This window comes from Hippoglossus hippoglossus, chromosome 17 (genome assembly GCF_009819705.1).
Source record: "Hippoglossus hippoglossus isolate fHipHip1 chromosome 17, fHipHip1.pri, whole genome shotgun sequence".
Lineage (NCBI taxonomy): Eukaryota > Metazoa > Chordata > Actinopteri > Pleuronectiformes > Pleuronectidae > Hippoglossus > Hippoglossus hippoglossus.
The window spans coordinates 7,979,672-7,998,499 of NC_047167.1; the positions used below are offsets into that span (position 1 = coordinate 7,979,672).

At 44.2% G+C, this 18,828-nt stretch overlaps 1 protein-coding gene across 5 annotated transcripts in view; it reads right to left on the bottom strand.

The window, feature by feature from the left end:
- Positions 1 to 18,828, bottom strand: part of LOC117778038 (cAMP-specific 3',5'-cyclic phosphodiesterase 4B-like) — a 51,423-nt gene that overhangs the window by 4,216 nt on the left and 28,379 nt on the right. For 3 of the 5 annotated variants that reach the window (XM_034613242.1, XM_034613240.1, XM_034613241.1), the window contains exons 8-11: positions 9,758 to 9,870; positions 1,792 to 1,885; positions 296 to 528; positions 107 to 205 (exon numbers count right to left, since the gene is read on the bottom strand). In XM_034613242.1, the coding sequence (XP_034469133.1) occupies positions 107 to 205; positions 296 to 528; positions 1,792 to 1,885; positions 9,758 to 9,870 (539 nt within the window). Of the gene's footprint in view, positions 1 to 106; positions 206 to 295; positions 529 to 1,791; positions 1,886 to 2,582; positions 3,324 to 9,757; positions 9,871 to 10,578; positions 12,436 to 18,828 lie in introns of those variants that run through there. The other 2 variants (XM_034613243.1, XM_034613244.1) reach the window with 2 other exon arrangements.

Here is an 18,828-nt window from a genome sequence, read left to right on the forward strand (position 1 = left end):
CACTGACATTCTGTACACACTGATGTGAATGATTATACTATTTCTTAAAAAGCTCTCTCTGTCATAAGGGTAGAAGATGAGGAGGATGCAGAGGCAGGACTCTAACCTGAAAGATGGTGTACATGATGCATGTGAGGGGTCGGTTGTGGGAGTGCTCGGCCACTTTGAAGATATTCAGCCCCCATCTGTTGATGTCTTCCAGGTCCTGTTCGAGAGAATACATAAGACGACTGTAAGTGTCTGAAACAGAGGATTTTAAGCCTTTTTTATTTCTGCTGTGTCATCAGTTATCTACCTTCGACAGCAGCTCCTCCTGGTCCGTCTTGACCCCGAAGCGATTGCAGCTGCTCCCCGAGATGCTGGGCGTGTGGCTGACCTTCCTCACCCCGCTGATGTGAGTCATCATCCCGCCCTGCTGCTGCTGCTGCTGCTGCTGCTGCTGCTGCTGCTGCTGCTGCTGACCCTGCCTCCGCTTCCTCTCCCTGGACTTTGGTACTGGACATGGAACCTCCAACTCATTTTGCTTGTCTGGAGAAAATGAAAAAGGGAAAGAAAGATTGAGACAATGGTTTTCTCAGTTACCTTCGTTTACGTGTTGAGTAAACAAAGTGAACACAAGGGGATCGTTGACCTCTCACACCCACGTGACAAGAAATTGATGCTGAACTGACAGTTATTTAAAAAAAAAAATGTAATCACATACAAAAAAATTTCACTACAGTTATGATAAATGTCATTACAACATACAGTGCTGATGGGATGTTGTGCAAACTGCTCCAGTGACCCGTACATTCTGAGAAACTGAACTGTTTTGTAATAACAATCCAGAGAATTGAGGAAAACTGGTTCATATTAAGATGAACTGTTTAGAGGAGGCGCTTGTTTATATGCAGGAGTTTTTTTCTTTTTCTTTTGCAGCGTGCGAATTCGAGTCTGTCTGCTGGCTGAGTGTGATTCTCACATGTTGCACACGGCTGACAGTGTGTGTGAGTGCACGACTCCCTCGGTCTCGATCTGTTTGGGTGTACACCACATTCGCCGCAGAGAGACAGAGAATATCTCAGCTGCCTTCTCCACAAAGCACAGGAACAAAAGGATCTCTGTGCACCTGACAGGTGTGAGCTGCAATGCAGATGACAACCAAAACCGCCGAGCTTCAAAGATGAGCTCTGTGTTTGCTGGTGTTTGTCTCCCCCGAGCAGCTCTGTCACGCAGAAATCGCTTCCACTGCACCTATGCTATTGTTAGGGAAAGGTCTTGTGTCTCCACCATCGCCCGGCTGGATGTGAAGGTGGAGGAGCTGAGGGGCAGAGTGTCTGGCTGTGTGCAGGACGAGCTGAACTGGGCTGACTACGAGTCACGAACTGCAGCTGGGCTTGTTACGAGACAAGGAAACACTTCTGTCCTCCTGATGAATAATGCAGTGTCTATCTGGACCTGATGACACACACACACACATACACATTTCCCCCTCTCCCCCTGCTCACTGCCTTGATCTCTCCGGAGGGAAGTCTTCCCTGAATCCCCCCCCCCCCCCTCCCCTCCTCTCCTCCTCATCTCTCTGCAGCAGTCAGAGCGAGGGGACTCTGTCTCTCTCTTCCCCAAGACCAGATCAGACTGGTTTGCGAGCATTGGTGCAGACTTACGAGAACTTCCTCCGCTGCTTTAGGTGACCTCGCAACCTCTGTGAACATTCAGACCGTATTTGTTCCCGGACGCTGGATCGTTGGAGTCACACATTTTTGCGTCAAACCCATCAGTGTTAATTGGCTTGTGTGTGAGTGTGCTCACCTAGGAAGGTGTTGGAGATGTACTCGGACACTTGGTTGCCAGAGCGACTCATCTCAGACAGGTGACTTAGCTCCCGGTTCAGCATCCTTTTGAACTGCAGGCAGAGAGAGAGAGGGAGAGAGAGAAAGTTCATGAGGTTACATTTTCTATAAAGGGAATTACATATTCATTCAATCATTTACTGCTCTTCTATTCCAAGAAGAGGGACAAAGCATTTCCTGTCCATTTTCCACTGGCATTTGCCCCATGAGAACATGGCCTCTGTATCTGTATGCGCCATATAAGGTCTGTGTTTATGTCTGCTTGGTCCTGGTTTGAGTTAGCCACTGAGACACGTGACCGCAAAGCACTTTTTAACAAACAAATACAAAATACAGTACTGCATAATCTAAAAAAAAATGCTATTGTTTATGCACGTTTTTTCCAGGGAAAGAAAATGCGCCATTTTTTTTTCAGTGTACGCAACCACTGAGCAAGAGCATGTTGACAGAATCAGTCTCCTCTAATCAAACACATACTCATAATCAATGCACAATAAAAATCAGCGAGGGTCATCTTGACTGATATCACCAGCTGTAGTGAAAAGTCATCAACATACAACATGTGGCCACAACACATGCGTGCACACACACACACACACACACACACACACACACACACACACACACACACACACACACACACACACAGACACACACACACACACACACACACACACACACACACACACACACACACACACACACACACACACAGACACACACACACACAGTCCCATCTATAGGACACACCTTAATGTATCCCCAGGACACAGAGAACAGGTAGTTGGCCTCAGGCATGGTGCTGAGCTGTGCTGAGCCCCTGGCGCTCCCCAGCAGAAGCCCTGTACGCTCCTCTCTGAGTGGATCCCCAAGGCTGAGCTCAGCTCTCCCGCCTGAAGCTCAAGGCTCCCCCCAAATCACTGTCGACTACGGTAAATATGCCCCTGCTGAGCTCTCTGGAGAGGGGCTGTGGTGGACCCCTACATCCTTTGCCAAATGCATCTCCTCATAGCGTCGCCAACTGTTTTCCAGGATTGCAAGAGCGATGGAATCCCCCCGAATCCAATCAATTTCTCTTTCGCTTCTCTCGCCTCCGTCCGTTTCTTTGTAAACCTCCCCTTATCACCATCCAAATGTTATCCAGTGACGCGCAGGGGGGGAAATCCAGTGTTCCGGAGCCCAGATTGAGCAAGGAAGGAAAGACAGGCTGTAAGACCGACGGAGGGAAGGAAAGGAGGGACGGAGAAAAGCAGACAGGAGGAGGAGGAGGGTGTTGTGCTCGAGCTGTGAGTGTCCCCGATGGAAGACAGGCTGGTGGAGTCTCTCCCTCTCTCTCTTTTTGCCTCCCACCCCTGCAGAACACTGAGCCATGCACAGCACTGCAGAAAACAGGAGAATCCCCCCACATCTTCCTCTCACTCTCTATCTATTTCTCTTATTCTCCCCAACTCCTGTGCTCTCTGCAAAAGCCCTCCCACCATCTCTTTCAGCCCCCCCCCACCTCTGCCTCCCTCCCTTCTTGATTTGCTCCCCCTGCTCAGTAATGCAGAACAGATCCAACGCATACTGCGCAACATGAGGCTTCAAAGCGCCAGACTGTTTATCACAAGGGGCGAGGAAACTCCGGGTTCATTTGACTGATTTGGTTTTGCGTCTTTTTGAAATTTGCATTGTTGGAGTGGAAGCTTCTATTCAGCCCTGAATAACTGTGTAGTTCTCAGTGTACATGCACATTATCCAGTATCCATTATCCAAACAGAGGCGATGGGAGACACACACACACGAGGGAGCTGCAGCCCACCGGTGCCCCACCAATTGCACGGCGACGTCAACGCCGTGGCAACAGCGTCACGTGGCCCCCCTCCGTTGTTCTCACAGTGGTCCCTACTCTAAGCACATTGCATCACATCAAATGCATACACACGCGCACATGCATGCACAAGCACACACACATTCAACACACAATCTGCAGCAGAGATGCTCTGAACAGACACAACGACCACGCTGCACAAGGAAACACAACCTCAAAAAAAGAAAAACATCACAAACTCTTTATAATGAATACATTGAGATAATTGTGGAGTCAATGTCTTAAATATCTCATTGGGTTTTGCCGCTTCTCTAATGTGTTCAAACATTGTAAGAAAATAAATCAACCGTGAGTCTGCCTAAAGCCGGGGCTTTCATTATGTCCCACAATGGGCTCTTTTCTCCTCACACTGGACCAGACTGTCTCCGCTCTCAGCAGCTGTCTAATAGATGTCAAGCAGGCGGCTAAAATCGACTTGACTGTGAAACTTGAACGCCACTTTCAAAGCGTTGGCTGCACCCAAAACCCCAGACTGCCAGAGGCGGTCCATAAAAAAAAATCAAAGAGAGCTCGTAATGACAAAAAATTTGAGCTCGGACTCAGGCGGCTTTTATTCCCATTCAAAGGGCGACTTGTAACCGATGCCTTAAAGGCGGCGGAACAGTGTGGATTTGTGTGACCTCTAGGAAATGAATTAGGCACACAGCCACATGTCAGCAGCCCCAGTGTCAGGCAGTTCAGCGCAGACGGCACGGTGACAAAGTAGATGACTGTGCCCGGGAGAATAGATTACTCAAGGCATGGCATTAACTCATACATCCTTTGACGTGAGCACAGGGAGGACACAGAGGGAAGTTACATAAACTTCACCTTAAAAAAGTTATTGCGCTAGTTTGCAGATGATGAGGAGCTGTTGCCTCATAAAGTTGGAATTTCCAACATAGGTGCATTCAGGAGGAATTGTCACGCAATAAATAAAAAAATAATAATAATTTAAGCGTCTAAGCATAACACTATTAACACTTTAACTCACAATAACACAAAAAGTGTTTCAAATGTCACCAAATCCTAAAATAACAAACCAAAGTTGAAATTGAAAGTAACATTCAATATTTAATCATGCTTTCTGAAGAGATGAATCAACTTAAATTAAACCAATGACTATATTCTTTAATAAATCACACTCTCCATGTGGCAAACCACACTCTCGCAGCACAATGTAAGCAGCTCCATAACTAACTCACCTTTTTCCAACTCGTATGCATCCCAAAGTTTATCTTCTCCTTTTCAGAACAACATAGTCCCATTGTTACTTAGAAAAGAAATAGGTCTAACACGACGCGAAAGAAATCTTGTAAAAGTTCCACTAGCAATAACTCTGTTCAGCGCCTGCCAGACTGTCTGCTTCCTCTCTCTATTCTCTTTACTGAAGTGGCATCAGGCAGGAAATATATAGCGATAAAGCCAACTTGACTGACTGGCCTACAAGAGTCTAACAAGAGATCGATGGCTCCTCCCCCAGCAAACACAAGCCTGGGAGTTTCGTTCCCACCTACTTCCCTTCTACACGATAGAGTAATTCACTGAGGTCATTTACTGGTAAACGCTCTCGCTTCTTAACGTGGCCTCAGGCACCAAACAACATGCATACCTGAGCTCACCACAGAAAAGTCCCAGATAACAAGTTGAGCAGACTGCCACGCTGACGTGTTGAGGAGGGAAAACACAAGCAACAAGTATGTATTTGTCTGGGAGAAGTTTTTAAAAGTCAGCTTAGTTCATGGAGCACATTGTGACCTTGACTGAAAACGCACGAAAGACAAACATACGATTGCAAAGGAACAGCTTGACATCTTGTTGCAATATTGTGGCTTTGCAATCTGACAAATGCCCAGCGTGAGCCAATGACGCCTCTGTCACATGTGCGGCTGCTGACAGTGTCAACACACAGCGGACTGTGCCCAGTGAGTTTTCAGACTGTAGTAATACTAGAAAGACCCTTTTCCTAGAAGGTGTTCACGAAAAGTAGGCGGGGACAGGGTGAGCGTAAGAGCAAGTTCACCTCCCTCATTTTGTCTTATTTTCCGTGATAACAGCAGATTACAGAGGTCTAACTTTTTTAATTACAATTAGGCATCGTAATCACTACTGTAGCTCGTCTGATCTGCTCACCACCCGTTCACTCAAAAGGAATCACAGCACTATAATTTAATGTCCATTACCCCTGCCACAGCTACAGACCCACCGCTACATCTGTTTCAATAATTTTGTCATTTTTTCCCCCACTGAAGACGGCGGCGCTTCAAAGTTGCGAGTGACCACACGTGAGCTAAAGTTTCCTACGCGCTCGCTCTCGGCCTGGGGGCTTGCTCGCACGCTAGCCCACAGAGCCCTAAACTCCTCTAACTGGATTCAGATGGCAGTGTTTGTCCAAGGCCATCACCGGCATCAGCATGGAAGTGTGGCGAGGCTAATGATAGTGAAGGGGCAGGGAGGCAGCTCCCCCGCTCTGAGGTCACAGCGACCAGACAGGCGGTCAGCAGGGTGTGTGGTCCCATCGCCCCGGATACACCTGCGCCCTTGGACACCGTAAGCGGAGACGCCCTGGGTTCAATTACGTCCGAAAAGAATTGGGCTCTTTGTCAAGCATCATGTCATGTAAACACTGGTGAGGAGTAAAAGTCTGCTGATTCTGCATTCATTGTGCATCAATACAAATGCTTTTTACACTGACTTTGCAACTAATTTGTGACTGTACAAATAAAAAAAATGTCTCTCCATCCCTGTCCAAAGGCACAACAATCGAGTCCACTGAGTCCAATTCTGAGCTGAAACATCATGAACTGCTGACCTCCGCTCTTTTAAAAGCATCATTAGTCAACAGTGCTCTCTGTTGATATTGGGTCAAATTGAGAGGACTCTGAGTCATGCACCCGGCTAGCCTGACCCGGCGCCCGCGCTGCAGTATTGCCTGCAGGGCCTCTTGCTCATTGTCTTCACAGTCCCAGTGACGTGGGTATCAGTAAAGACTCAACCTGGCTGCCGGGGCCGGCACGCCGCTATTGTCGTCTGGCAACCACCGAGCAGAGGAGGGGGGAAATAAAAAGACAGGAAACTGGTGTCACGGTCACAGTCACCCGTCACAGTATGACAGCAACTCCTCCCTAAACCAATCCTCCCCCAGACCACAGTGTAGAAGACGGGGCGGAAATGGACAACGCCACCCTGGGTGTTTAGAATCTGACGCCGCCGTACAGTCGCCACTGTCTGTCTGCACGGGGGTTGAGTGTGCAGTAATTTGGCTGAGCTCTACACAAATGAAACGTTTTATGTGTATCAAAGCAAAGGGAAGTAATTAGTTCTAAATAGCGGCTTTGTGTAGTCTTGCAGTACCACAATGTGTTTATTTAGCTTCGCTTTAATCAAATCAGAAGGCTGACTTTTTTCTAAATTTAGAACAACACGTTGGATTTATCCACTTTCCCATGCCAATATCTTTTTAGTCACAATAGCAGGGTTCTCTAGTTAATGGTAAGGTCTATTGGTTTAGATCATCATGGTGCCTGGAGGACGAGTCCCAGTGACTTTGTTGAGCTGGTGTTTTTCTAGTGCCATCATCACGTTGACATTACTGTTTATCAGCAAAATTATTGAGTATTGTTAAACTGTTAACAAGGTAAACTGGTATCGATGCTAAACCCTAGCATGCTAAGGCTGCACCCTGTATGGCAGCGGCTACTCCTGCTCCCAATTAATTAAATGTTTCATTAATTCAATGTTTTATTACTCAAGCACTTTATTAACAGTCACCAGTGTCAAGTTAATATTTACTCTGTGCATTAATCCAACCACTGTGAAATTGCCTACTTTGTCTTTACGTCTATACGTATGTTTTTTGTCTGTCTATGCTGTCTATTATGTCTGTTTTTGTGGTGTTAAGTGTACTTGCCTTTTTATGTTTGCACATGGATTTTGGAGAAACGCAATTTCATTCTGCCATGCACTTCTTGTTGTATGGTCTGAATGACAATAAAGTTCACTTTGACTTTGACTAACACCGCCATTATAACCCTGTTGGCGTGCTGACTTGAGCATTTCAGTCAAGTCTATAGCCTGACGCAGCTGTTATTAGTGAGGGTGAGAAATAATTTCAGAAATGAGGTAAAGCATTATTTAAACTTAAAAAAAGGCTAAAAGGCTCATTTAGCTTCAAGAATACTGTAGAAAATGTTTTCATGATGCAAATTGTAACCTGCTTTTAAGAATTATCTTTAAGAAGAAACTTCATGATTTCATTCCATTAATATGCAAAGTGTTTACCAATGCAGTGGATGCTATTCAGCTACGGCACAAATCTGGGCAAGTGGAAGGGAGCATATTCAACTTTGGCCACTTGGCAACAAGGAAGTCGTGCTACATCTGAGGGATGGAGCTTTTTCCTAGTTTCCTGATGTGCTAGAAGCTGAAATTAATGTGGGAGCATTCAATATGTGTTGACTGAACAAACTGGTTGAGTGCCCACTATTCATTTGTTGTATAATGTATTGTTCCAAGTTTTCTAATAGAATCATTTCAATCAGAATCCTTTTTAATGACCTTGCAGCCAAAGTCTAAATGTGTTGTTGGAGCAGCATGGTGGAAATAAAGTGTCAGTCACAACGGGCATATTCTGACCATTTTACATTAGAAACTTACACAACTTTTGCACAAGAGATTTAAATGAAGGTAGAAATGTCTGACGCAATATTTGACTGTACTGAAAAATATCCACTATTGTTGCAGCACTGCTTTAACGTAGAGTAGATGTGATCTTCTTTGCTCCTTAGTGGAATCAAAGTAAATCAGAGGAAATTGAGGGGTTTTCAGCTGGGAGCCTCTTCAACACAGTGAGCGATAAGGCTACAGCAACATGTGTCATGACTCCCCGTGAATTAGAAAGTGGGATACACTTTCCTCCAACATGTTTTATATGTTAATCTTAAACTCAAGTCTGGACAAACTGAAGTCAGCCGGTTGGATGCGACCTTATAAGATGATGTCAGTTGAGAAAGTGACATGTGTTTCAAATCATCCATCCTGTATGACAGCCTATAAGTTCCCATGTGTCTCAAGTAGTTTGAACAAGGTCAGGGAAGTGAAGCAGAGCATTTTCCCGTGGAATAAATGCAATATTGTGCCTTGTGCAATTCAAAGATATCAGGAACTCGGTATGCAAAACAAACGCTGCTCTCAATTTTTTTTTTTACAAGAGATCTGTGAATTGATCATGCCAGCTCTTAGGTTACCACAGAACAGCTGTTACTTTGCAAGTGCGTCACTGTGGCAAAAAGCTATTTACAATTTGCATACCCTGTGCAAATTCACGACCACACTTCCACAAAAAAAACCATTGTATAGCTATAAACAAGTCATCACAGGACAGCCAAGTCCAGGCTCAATGCCATGCCTTCTGACAACAAATGACAAAGTGTGAATAGTGAGAGTAATTTGTAATATTGAACAGCTATTAGGTGATTGAACATGTGAAATGATCTTCTCTAATCTAAATAATGGTTTGTGACTCTTTGTAACTGTAGTGAATGTTCTATGCTGTGTGAAGATGATTATTATTCAAATTGAGTTTATTGTCATAACCTGGAACCAGTCTGTCACACAGCACAATGAAATTGTTGATATGCAAAAATCTCCCAGCAACATCAGAGGGTAGATCAGGCTTTGACACAGTGAAATGTGTGTTAAGAGTTTGAGCTGCACTGTGAGAGCAGGGTGCTGATTATGTGTCAACCTTTTAACTTGAAAGTTAAAGATTGCACGTACCTCTACAAAACAAGGAGTTACTGATGTTTTGGCCGAAAACAATGTTTAATTATTTTCTGAAGTTGTGGGTGAAGTTTTGTAGATAAATGTGATTCCCTTCAGATAATTCTTCAAAATATGAACAATATAAAAATGTCCTTGTGCAGCAAAAAGCATGAATGTGGAACCAACATCCCTTCATAAGAGAATATTTTAAATGATAACAAAATCTAAGGATTGGATACATGCATGCATAAACTTTGCAGCAAATGCATTGCTTGCATATACACATATAAATATATAGGTGGCATTTGCCTACCTTGTTGGAGGCCATGTCACTGACAGAGCGGTAGGTCTGGATGGTCTCCAACTGGTCCAGACACCAGTCCAGCTCCTCCATTGTCTCCATAGCCAGCTTCTGGTAGGACTCATCTGCCAACAGACACATGGACACGTAATCAGGCCCGAGAGGATCCATGTCCATGGCAGAACCCCCTGACACCATGCATGCAGGTCCGAGGGTCCCGGAGTGGCTCGATCGCACAGAGGACTGGCCCGCGGGACATCCGGTAGTCGCAGAGGAAGAGGGGGAAGTGTGCACACAAAGCTCCTTCATCTTGTTCCGCTCCACCACCTCAGAAAGTTCACAGAAGTTGCACCCTGCAGACAAACTGAGGCTAGAGTTACTGTTTGCTAACTCGCCCTCTCTCTGTAGGCTTTCTCTCCGTACCCCCTGATTCCCTCGCTCTCATGCACTCTGCAAACCCCCTCCCACTCTGTCTGGTTCCCCCACCCCTTCTCAGTTTCTCTCTTGACCGCTTATACCCCCTCTCAGTACCATGAACAAGTGGCTTACGAACTAGGCGGTCTGCTGCCTCCTGCTGTTGATGCGTCTGGGACCCCCCCCCCCCCCCCCCTCCCATTCAAACATATACAACCGGTGTGTACATTGTGGTACAGTGACACAACCCCAATGCAGAAGTTTGGTGAAACAGAACCATCTGGCTTAGCTTTTTTTTTACTGTGCATGCTTGTGAGAACACACCAGATTCACAGAGTGATGTCTATGATTACTGACAGAATGAAACTACAGGAACAAGAAGAAGAGTTTAAACAGGAAGAGGAGACAGAAACAACAACCTGCTGTAGCGTATTTGACGCACTTTGTCAACTCACTCCACTCCCGATGACTTCCGTTCTGAAACATGCAGACACCACTTCAAGGCTGTACTGTGCTGAGCTGCAGCAGCAGCTCACACCACACACCACCACGCTCCACAAACTGGCTCTCTCCTCTCTCAACCTCTCGGAGGGAGAAAAAAAAAACTATATCAAACACCAAGCCCTGTGTTTGCACATGCAACACGAGAGGCAAACTTTGACTCACTGAATTTGGGGGGAGAACAGGCCGGGGTCTCCTGTGTGCCAAAGAAACCAAAGCACTTCCTCTTTGGCCCTGAATTTGCACAAAACATGGAGTGGAATTACTGAATGGCGGGAGAGACTGCTGAGGACAATCGTAGCTGTCATTCAGTGAACCGGTGCTGTCGTTAGCGGACGTGTCTCACACGTGGTGGGCTGACAAAGTTTCAGAAGAAGAAAATAATATTAAATGATAAGATGATAAAAACCCGCGCAAACTAATTAAGAAACATCATTTTCCAATATGCAGAATGTGGATTCAACACATTTTTGCCTGGAGGGAGCAAACACTCACGCATCTGGATCTCCCCGTCTCCCCTTCTCTATGGAAAAGACTGATCTCGACTTCATAGGGCTTCACACATGGAAGAAATTTACCCCATATGCTTAGCACAACAGGACAGCCAGCGTGCTGCTCCCCAATTTACGTCAATATAGTGGTTCAAAGCACTTCAAAGGCCCGTGATGGCGTACAGACTCTGAACCACCAGTGTTTGACAAAGAACTTCAATGAGATCTCAAACGGAACAGTATACGTGCAGTTCAGGAAACCTCCCTTCACTGAAAAGGTATCAGAACAACATGACGACTCTTCTGAATCACACAGGAAAGTCTAGGTTCTGCTGTTTGACTTCGACTGTGGTTTTTAGGAATCATGCCGCTAGCTCCTCAAATTACAAGAGGAAGACTGCTAGCACAAGCCACATTCCTCAGGTCAGAGCAGTTTTCCTTTATTTGAGATCCAGGTTGGAGGATTCAAAGAACTCTTGGCTCTAATATACGACTGGACGCCAATTTCCGCGGTCCTAACTATTCACAGGAACCACTGGCATCCGAGCCATGTAAAAATCAGTGACGCAGATCAAAAAGTACAACATCAAAGCAGCTCATGCACAAGGTGGTGAGCTGTTGAAACTGGGTATATACCCATGTGCGGCCGTCTTGAGCCATCGGAGCGGGAGATGTTGCCAAGAAGGTGGGACCACATCCTGCACTCGTTTCCCTCCGATGAGGGCTTAAAGAGACATTAGACATTTTACCAGTGCAGGCGGTGAACATCAAAGTGTTGGCTCTTTGTATGAACAGGAATCAGGCCCTTTTGAAGCTGGAGGCGAATTCATACGCACAGTCCAGTTCATGATGGCTGTAAACCACTCAGATGTGGACTGCAGAACAAAAGTTTGCCGGCTTTGTACATCAAGATCACTGAGGCAGAATTTCCCTCATTCATCTCTTGGGATTCAGTTAGACCTGGTGCCACGCTTCACTAATCTGACTCATGTACTAATCAGATTGGAGAGTTGAAGTTGTGACTAGAACGAGGACATGTGCACACAATAGACGTAGATTGGACTGTTGAAGCCGTCATCAGCTCTGTTCCATCATGAATACAGTGCTACATGGGCTGGCAGACATTTCACCATGTCACCAGTCAAAGGTGGCGTGACTAACTTTCAGTCTGAGAAACCTGCTCCCAGACAGAGTGCGAGGTACTTTTCCAGCCTGTTTTTCAGTTGAAGTCTACTTTTTTCTTCCCTCAGTCGCTCCTAATGCTTTGGCCATATGCTGGAGGCTGCCCAGAGGACAACAGACCTCAGTGTGCAGACAGACCCCGTCTGCCTCCCCTCTCTCCCCCCTCTCGCTCCATCTTTCTCCCACTATAGGGCCACAAACCGACCTCTGTGAGAGCCATCAACTGCACTAACGACCAGGGCCGAGCTCAAACACCCGCAACCCCCTCACCACCTCCATTCCCGCCCAAGACACCTTCCACTCACATCCAGCTCACACTGCTGCTCTCTGTGCTCTCAGCCCTCCCCCCCACAAACCCTGATTCTCTTGCTGTCTGGGGGCAGCTTGGTGAGAAGAACTGTTCTGTCTCATCTATTATACCACCTACTGATGAGCTACAGCCAGTGACGGATGAAGTATTTATTCAAGTAAAGTAATAGTACCACAAGAGAAAATATTTGATTGTAAGAAAAAACAGTAATATAGTAAAATGTACTTAAAAGTATTCATGGAGAATGGTCCTTCTTGGAGATGTTATATTTGTGTATATATTATTTGGGTTTTTTTATTAGAGCCTGACTGCTATGGACTTTTGGGAGCTTCTAACCAACATTACTTTCCGATTACTAAACATTTGGCCATTAAAAAAATTATAATCTGGCAATGATTCCTAACAGCAAACATAAGCTGATACCGGGCTCGTGTTGGTTGATTTTATTGGCCAAACGATAAATCGGTTGGGCTCTAGGTTTTATAACTAATGCATTAATATGTAAGAAGCAAAACTGGAACAGGTCAAGAGCATTCTAATCGTAATTATCTCCTCCAAGGTGATTATGTTTTCATTGGTGTCTGTCTGGTAAGGAGCATTACACAAAAACTGCTGAACCAATTCTCTTGAAACATGTTGGAAGGATGGGAGCCAAAGAAGAACCATTAACTTAGCAGGATCCAGGATTTCTTTAACAGTTCCAAATAGGGCATTTTTGTGAATTTTTCAAGAAATAATGCTTAAATCTTTAAGAAATCAGGTTTGCGTACTAAGTGGCCAATCAGGCTCTTCGAGTGCTCTTCTAGTTACTGTATGTACTGTTAAACTAGCGACGAGCTGGTGAATTAAACAATGTGTCTTTCAAGTTAATGGTCCCAGACTTTTGGGCAACGCCATATTTTGTTTGTAAAATCCAAAATCTGTACAAGTACATGTACTATATGTCACTTCCCCCCACAAGTTTCTAAGCAGCTTTACAGACTGAGGGTTTCCTGCAGTGTCTGAGTTTTCACGGCAAGATTGACTTTACTCAGTGACGAATACGGGTCGAGTCATGTTTATTCCCACTAATTGAACTCGTCAGGGAGTAAAACATCCACTTACAACAAAGGGTCGATGAATACGACTGCAGTCACCAGCGTCAGTTCGAGTGTAAACACCTCCGAGCTATCTGCATGTGCGCAAACACAACGCATTCCTCGTCTTGACCTCCCCACATCATGAAGGAGAAGAGTGCACACTCAGACACTGATACGTGCCTGTGCTCAGGGCTGCGTTTGTTTGACTTTGCGCTGCACATGGAGCTAAGACACACAGGGTGGTTGAATGAATCACCGGTGTGTCAGCCCCCCCAATCTACGTCAACTTATTCAGATTTTTTCAGAGTAGAGACGCATGAGAATAATTTGACATTAGAGACTGAAGGTTTTTCAAACGAGAAGGCAACACAATGGAGTTGCTGAACAGTCAACACAGTCACACTTGGTGGAAAAATACTGTACAGCCAAGACTGTAAATATTTGAATATTGATCAGTGACTTGCTTACAACAAATGTAACGGGGTGCTCTTAACAAAAGGCGCTGTATACTGTACCATTTGAATATATTATATATATGATGTTACATATATGTAACAGTAAATAACAGCTGACATCCAGCTGTGATCCAGATTTTTCAAAAATCTAAACATCTGTTGTTTTAATTTCTTTAAGAAAATATGCAATCAGTACTTTCAATCAATATTTCTTGAAAACAATACTGACATGCGTAGATCTAACAATATACAGATTATTTTGCAGTTTATTAAATTTTTTTCCTAATTGTCAACAGTATGTATAAATATGTAGGTAACATGATGTTGTACTTTTATTTATTTAGAATGATTCAATAAAAAGTACTGTGCTACTGTATGAGACAGAATTCAATACAATGCTACATGATAAGATCTTTATCTGTCCCACTGTTTTCCTGTGTGTGTGAGGTGTCACTTCTCCAGAACTAAACTCTGGTGAGCCTGTGGTGTGTTGGACATTTAGAGTCAGTCCAACCCCGAAACCACACTATCACCAGTTGTCTTTTCTCACAAACATCTCTCAGTCCTGATTATGACTCTTCATAGTTTATAATTGTGGCATAATCTCATCACCTATCAAAACAAAAGGCTTTTTTTCGCAGTTATACAAACACACACATACTGGCACACACCTCATTCAGGCCTGTGTGACAGCTCCTGCACAATGCACCATGGAGCTGTGCTGGCATGGGCCAGCTGGAGGGATGGGCCGCCGCGAGATTTATGACTGTGCTGACGTCAATGACATAATTCAAATACTTAACCAGGCTGCACGCTTCCAGCCCCGCAGATCTTCTCCTCTACCGCCAGCATGGAAAACCTGACATGGATTCCTGCTGTGGAGCTGAGTGACTGTCTCAGACTGGAGCGGAGCGGACTGCTCAGACTGAAAATGTCAGGTCAAATTAGTTCTGGCTGCCAGTGTGTGGCCAGCTGTCCGTCTGTGTGTCCATCCATCCGCCTGTTTATTCATTATTACCCTGCACGCAAGTAGGGGATTTCCCCCCCCCCCCCGCCCCTGTCTGTGTGTGTGTCTACAAAACTAATTCAACAATGCATGGAAAGATTTTCTCCAAATTGGTGGGAATATTATTAGGGAGGGTATCTCATGAAGATTAACTTTTTGAGGTGATGGGTCAAAGGTCAATGTCTTCAAAAATATGGTCTGACATTTTCCAACGGATCTGCTTAGATAATAAGACTGGAAAGACAAGCTACTACTTATATTGAACAAGATGTCCATAAAGAACGTCATGAAGAAGTCACTAAAGCCCCTTTTCCACTGGTCCAAAAAATCCCTAACATATGACTTTTGTCTACAATGGGAATAGATACAATCAGCATTCACTCCTGGGTTACGTATTAAATGGTTTAATCAGCTGTGATCGGCAGTGATGGAAAATGACACTCTGGTGAACGCACTCATTTGGCAAGAAAACGAGGTGAGAGAGCTTCTCAGTTTTCGATGTTTTTGTGACATGGAACATGATGTGCCGGGTGAAAAAGACAGAAAGGCAAACTCCTCAGCTGGCAATGGGAAAGGAGGTAATGGCCTTTTTTGATGAGGTATAAGAAGTCTGACCATTTGATCTTGCACACTTCAACAGTGCATTTTCTCTATCATATAGAAATATACACATGAGCTAAAGCTTACTGAGTTGGAAATGAATCGATGATAATATGGCAGCAATGATGTCATCGTGACATGGATGCTATAATAAAACATTAACTTTTTCAACCTATAAGGTTGTTTACTATAACTAATCATTTGCCATTCAACTGAATACACAATGTCATGATCATGATGAAAGGGCATTATTGTACTACAATAAAATATATGCATCAACTCTCTGATGCGTTTCATTTTAAAAGTGTGGGAATCGAGACAGCAGGTGACTGTATTTAAAAGACCTGTCTCACACGCAAATCCTATAAAGTTTAAATACAATTAAACTTTCCTTGCCTTGACACCACAATGTTACAAGAGAGCAGATACTTAGGTGTTCAATCATAAATATTTGATCATACTGTGGATGCAGTACTGATAAACTATAAAGTGTGGACGTGCACAGTGCAGGGCTTAAGTGGTCCGGGCAACTCCCTGTTTGCAATTTTCGTCTGAGCCTTCCCACTGCAGAAGAAGAGAAAAGATAATTATTGCTTGTCGAGTAGCTAAGCAGTTGTTACCCAAGGTATCACCAAATGAAGTTGCAACATCGAAGATTAAAAAAAGAAAGAGGATGCAAAGCGATGTCCATTGCCCCGTGTCATGTGAAACTTGTTTTACGTCAGAGAAAGACAGTTGTGTTTTTACGCTGGGACTGGAGTCTGATGAGGCCACGTTGTGTCACAAGTTCAGGGTGAGTCTTCTGCGTGATCCTTGTGATTCTCTGAAAATAAAAACCTCAACAATGCTCGGTTTGACACGTTTGCACGATGTTGCACGATGTTGTGCAATAATGGGTTATTTTCTTTTCCATGTTAAAGCAGGGGTCCCTCACAATGTCTGTGCACATCCCTGGTACAAAGTGTCTGTGAACTAAACCACTAAAGTTAAGTATTTTAATTATAGTACAATTCATTTTTACTGCAATACAGGAAGCTGAGGCAGGTTTGGTTGCAATAGTTTCACCTGAGATAACAGGCCGGTGCACTTCTATCCACACACACACACACGCACACGCACGCACAAACACGCACGCACACACACACACACACACACACACACACACACACACGCACACACGCACACACACACACACACACACACACACACACACGCACACACGCACACACGCACAAGCGCACACACACACACGACAAACACAAACTATGACTGCAACACTCCTGGCCTGATTTAAAGGCGATCACTCCTGATTGAATGTCATCATAGAGCAGATTACGGTAACTGACACCTGTTTTTCTTTTTCTTTTGTGCTGTCGGAACCTGTTTGGAACAAGGTTATTCTTCACTACTCTTTATTACTTCTCTCTCAGCACATTTACAAAATGAGACAATAGATGAGTGAGTAATGCTTATTGTGCGGGGCTCCACGCCCTGAGCAGTCTACGCACAGAGTCACGTGTCTGTTTAGTCTTGAGAAGCTGACGCATGCGTCGCGCAAAGTGTTTTTTACCTAGTGTTTTTTAGGGAATTAACAAACAACATATCCATATACGGTAAAAGACACTACCCAGGGACGTCTTCAAAAATGTTGCTTTAACAAAATGCAAAGGCACTGCAACAAAAACACATTACAGTGAAGAGACTGTAAAATGCAACAGTATGTCCTAGGAAACTTAATTTATTTGAATATAATATAATTGTGAACATAACTTATTATAATTGCTGAAATTACGATGAATTGATACTGATCATTCAGTTCCGTAATCAATTATTGGATATAATATGGTTGACCTAAAAACATACTGTACATGGTTGAGATATTGGGTTCACAAGAATGGGATGGAAGGACGGACGGGCCGACAACCTGAACACTTAATGGCTTCGGCCACTAACTCATCATTCCTAATCTTCTGCTTTTGTACAAACTAATTGTCCAACCATCACAGGGAACCATGCAACATTTATTACAGCTCAGGTTAAACAAACCCCATTAGTCCGTGCTCCCATTTCAAATGTAAATCTGCACGACTAATAGAAGACTACTTGTTTATGTCATACTAAGTAAAAAGTGAAGATTTGTGCTCCTATCTTACATGTCTGGTAAATATAGATCTACAGCCTTGCAGCCTTTTAGCTTAGCTTAGCATAACGACAGAAACCAGGGGAAAGCTTAAAAAATGTAATTCATTAGCCTTTCAATGTGCCTTCATTTTTGAGGCGTTAGTATTACTGTTATTTCTGCGACTGGTGAGGATAGTGATAATAATAATGACCATTTTTTGTCTTGTTATTTTTGTGTCTTAACGCACCTTGAATCTACTATGTCGTATTTAAAGTGCTCAATAAATAAAGATGAAGCCAAACTGGATCTATCTAAATGTAACGCAGTCTGTCTACCACCAACTAGAATGAGGATTTGTTTTTCTCAATTTTTCTTTGCCGAGTCAAATTATAGAGAACGGAGGCGGATCTCTGTGGCCCGCAGCGCTGCCTGAAACATTAGTTTCTCCAGGTCCAGTCAAAGGGAACATTCACTCAAAGAACAGGATCAGGTTTCAACATCCCTTTCTCGCTCAATGACGAACCGTTTACCCAACCATCTGTGACGATCTTGCAGCTAATGACATTGATAACTGATACAGATTATTTACTATTCCTGACAGCGAAAGACGTCACAATCAAGAATATTCTTCAAAAGTGCCATTTATCAGGCGTAACATAGAGCAAAGCCTGTAATCTGAATCAGTCTGGAAAGAGTATGTCCTTTGTTAAACTGCCTGTCTCAAGGGGCTGTGTGATGGGGCCAAGATGGTTTGTGTACGAACAACTGCAAAGTCACAGGAGGAAAACTACAATACACTTTACTGGAATAAAGATGTTTACTAGTGTACACAGGCTGCACTGACGCACTTGACGCTGAGCTGATTTCTATTATGACCCCACCAACACACATACACCCTTCTTTGCTTCTCATGCACTTTCACC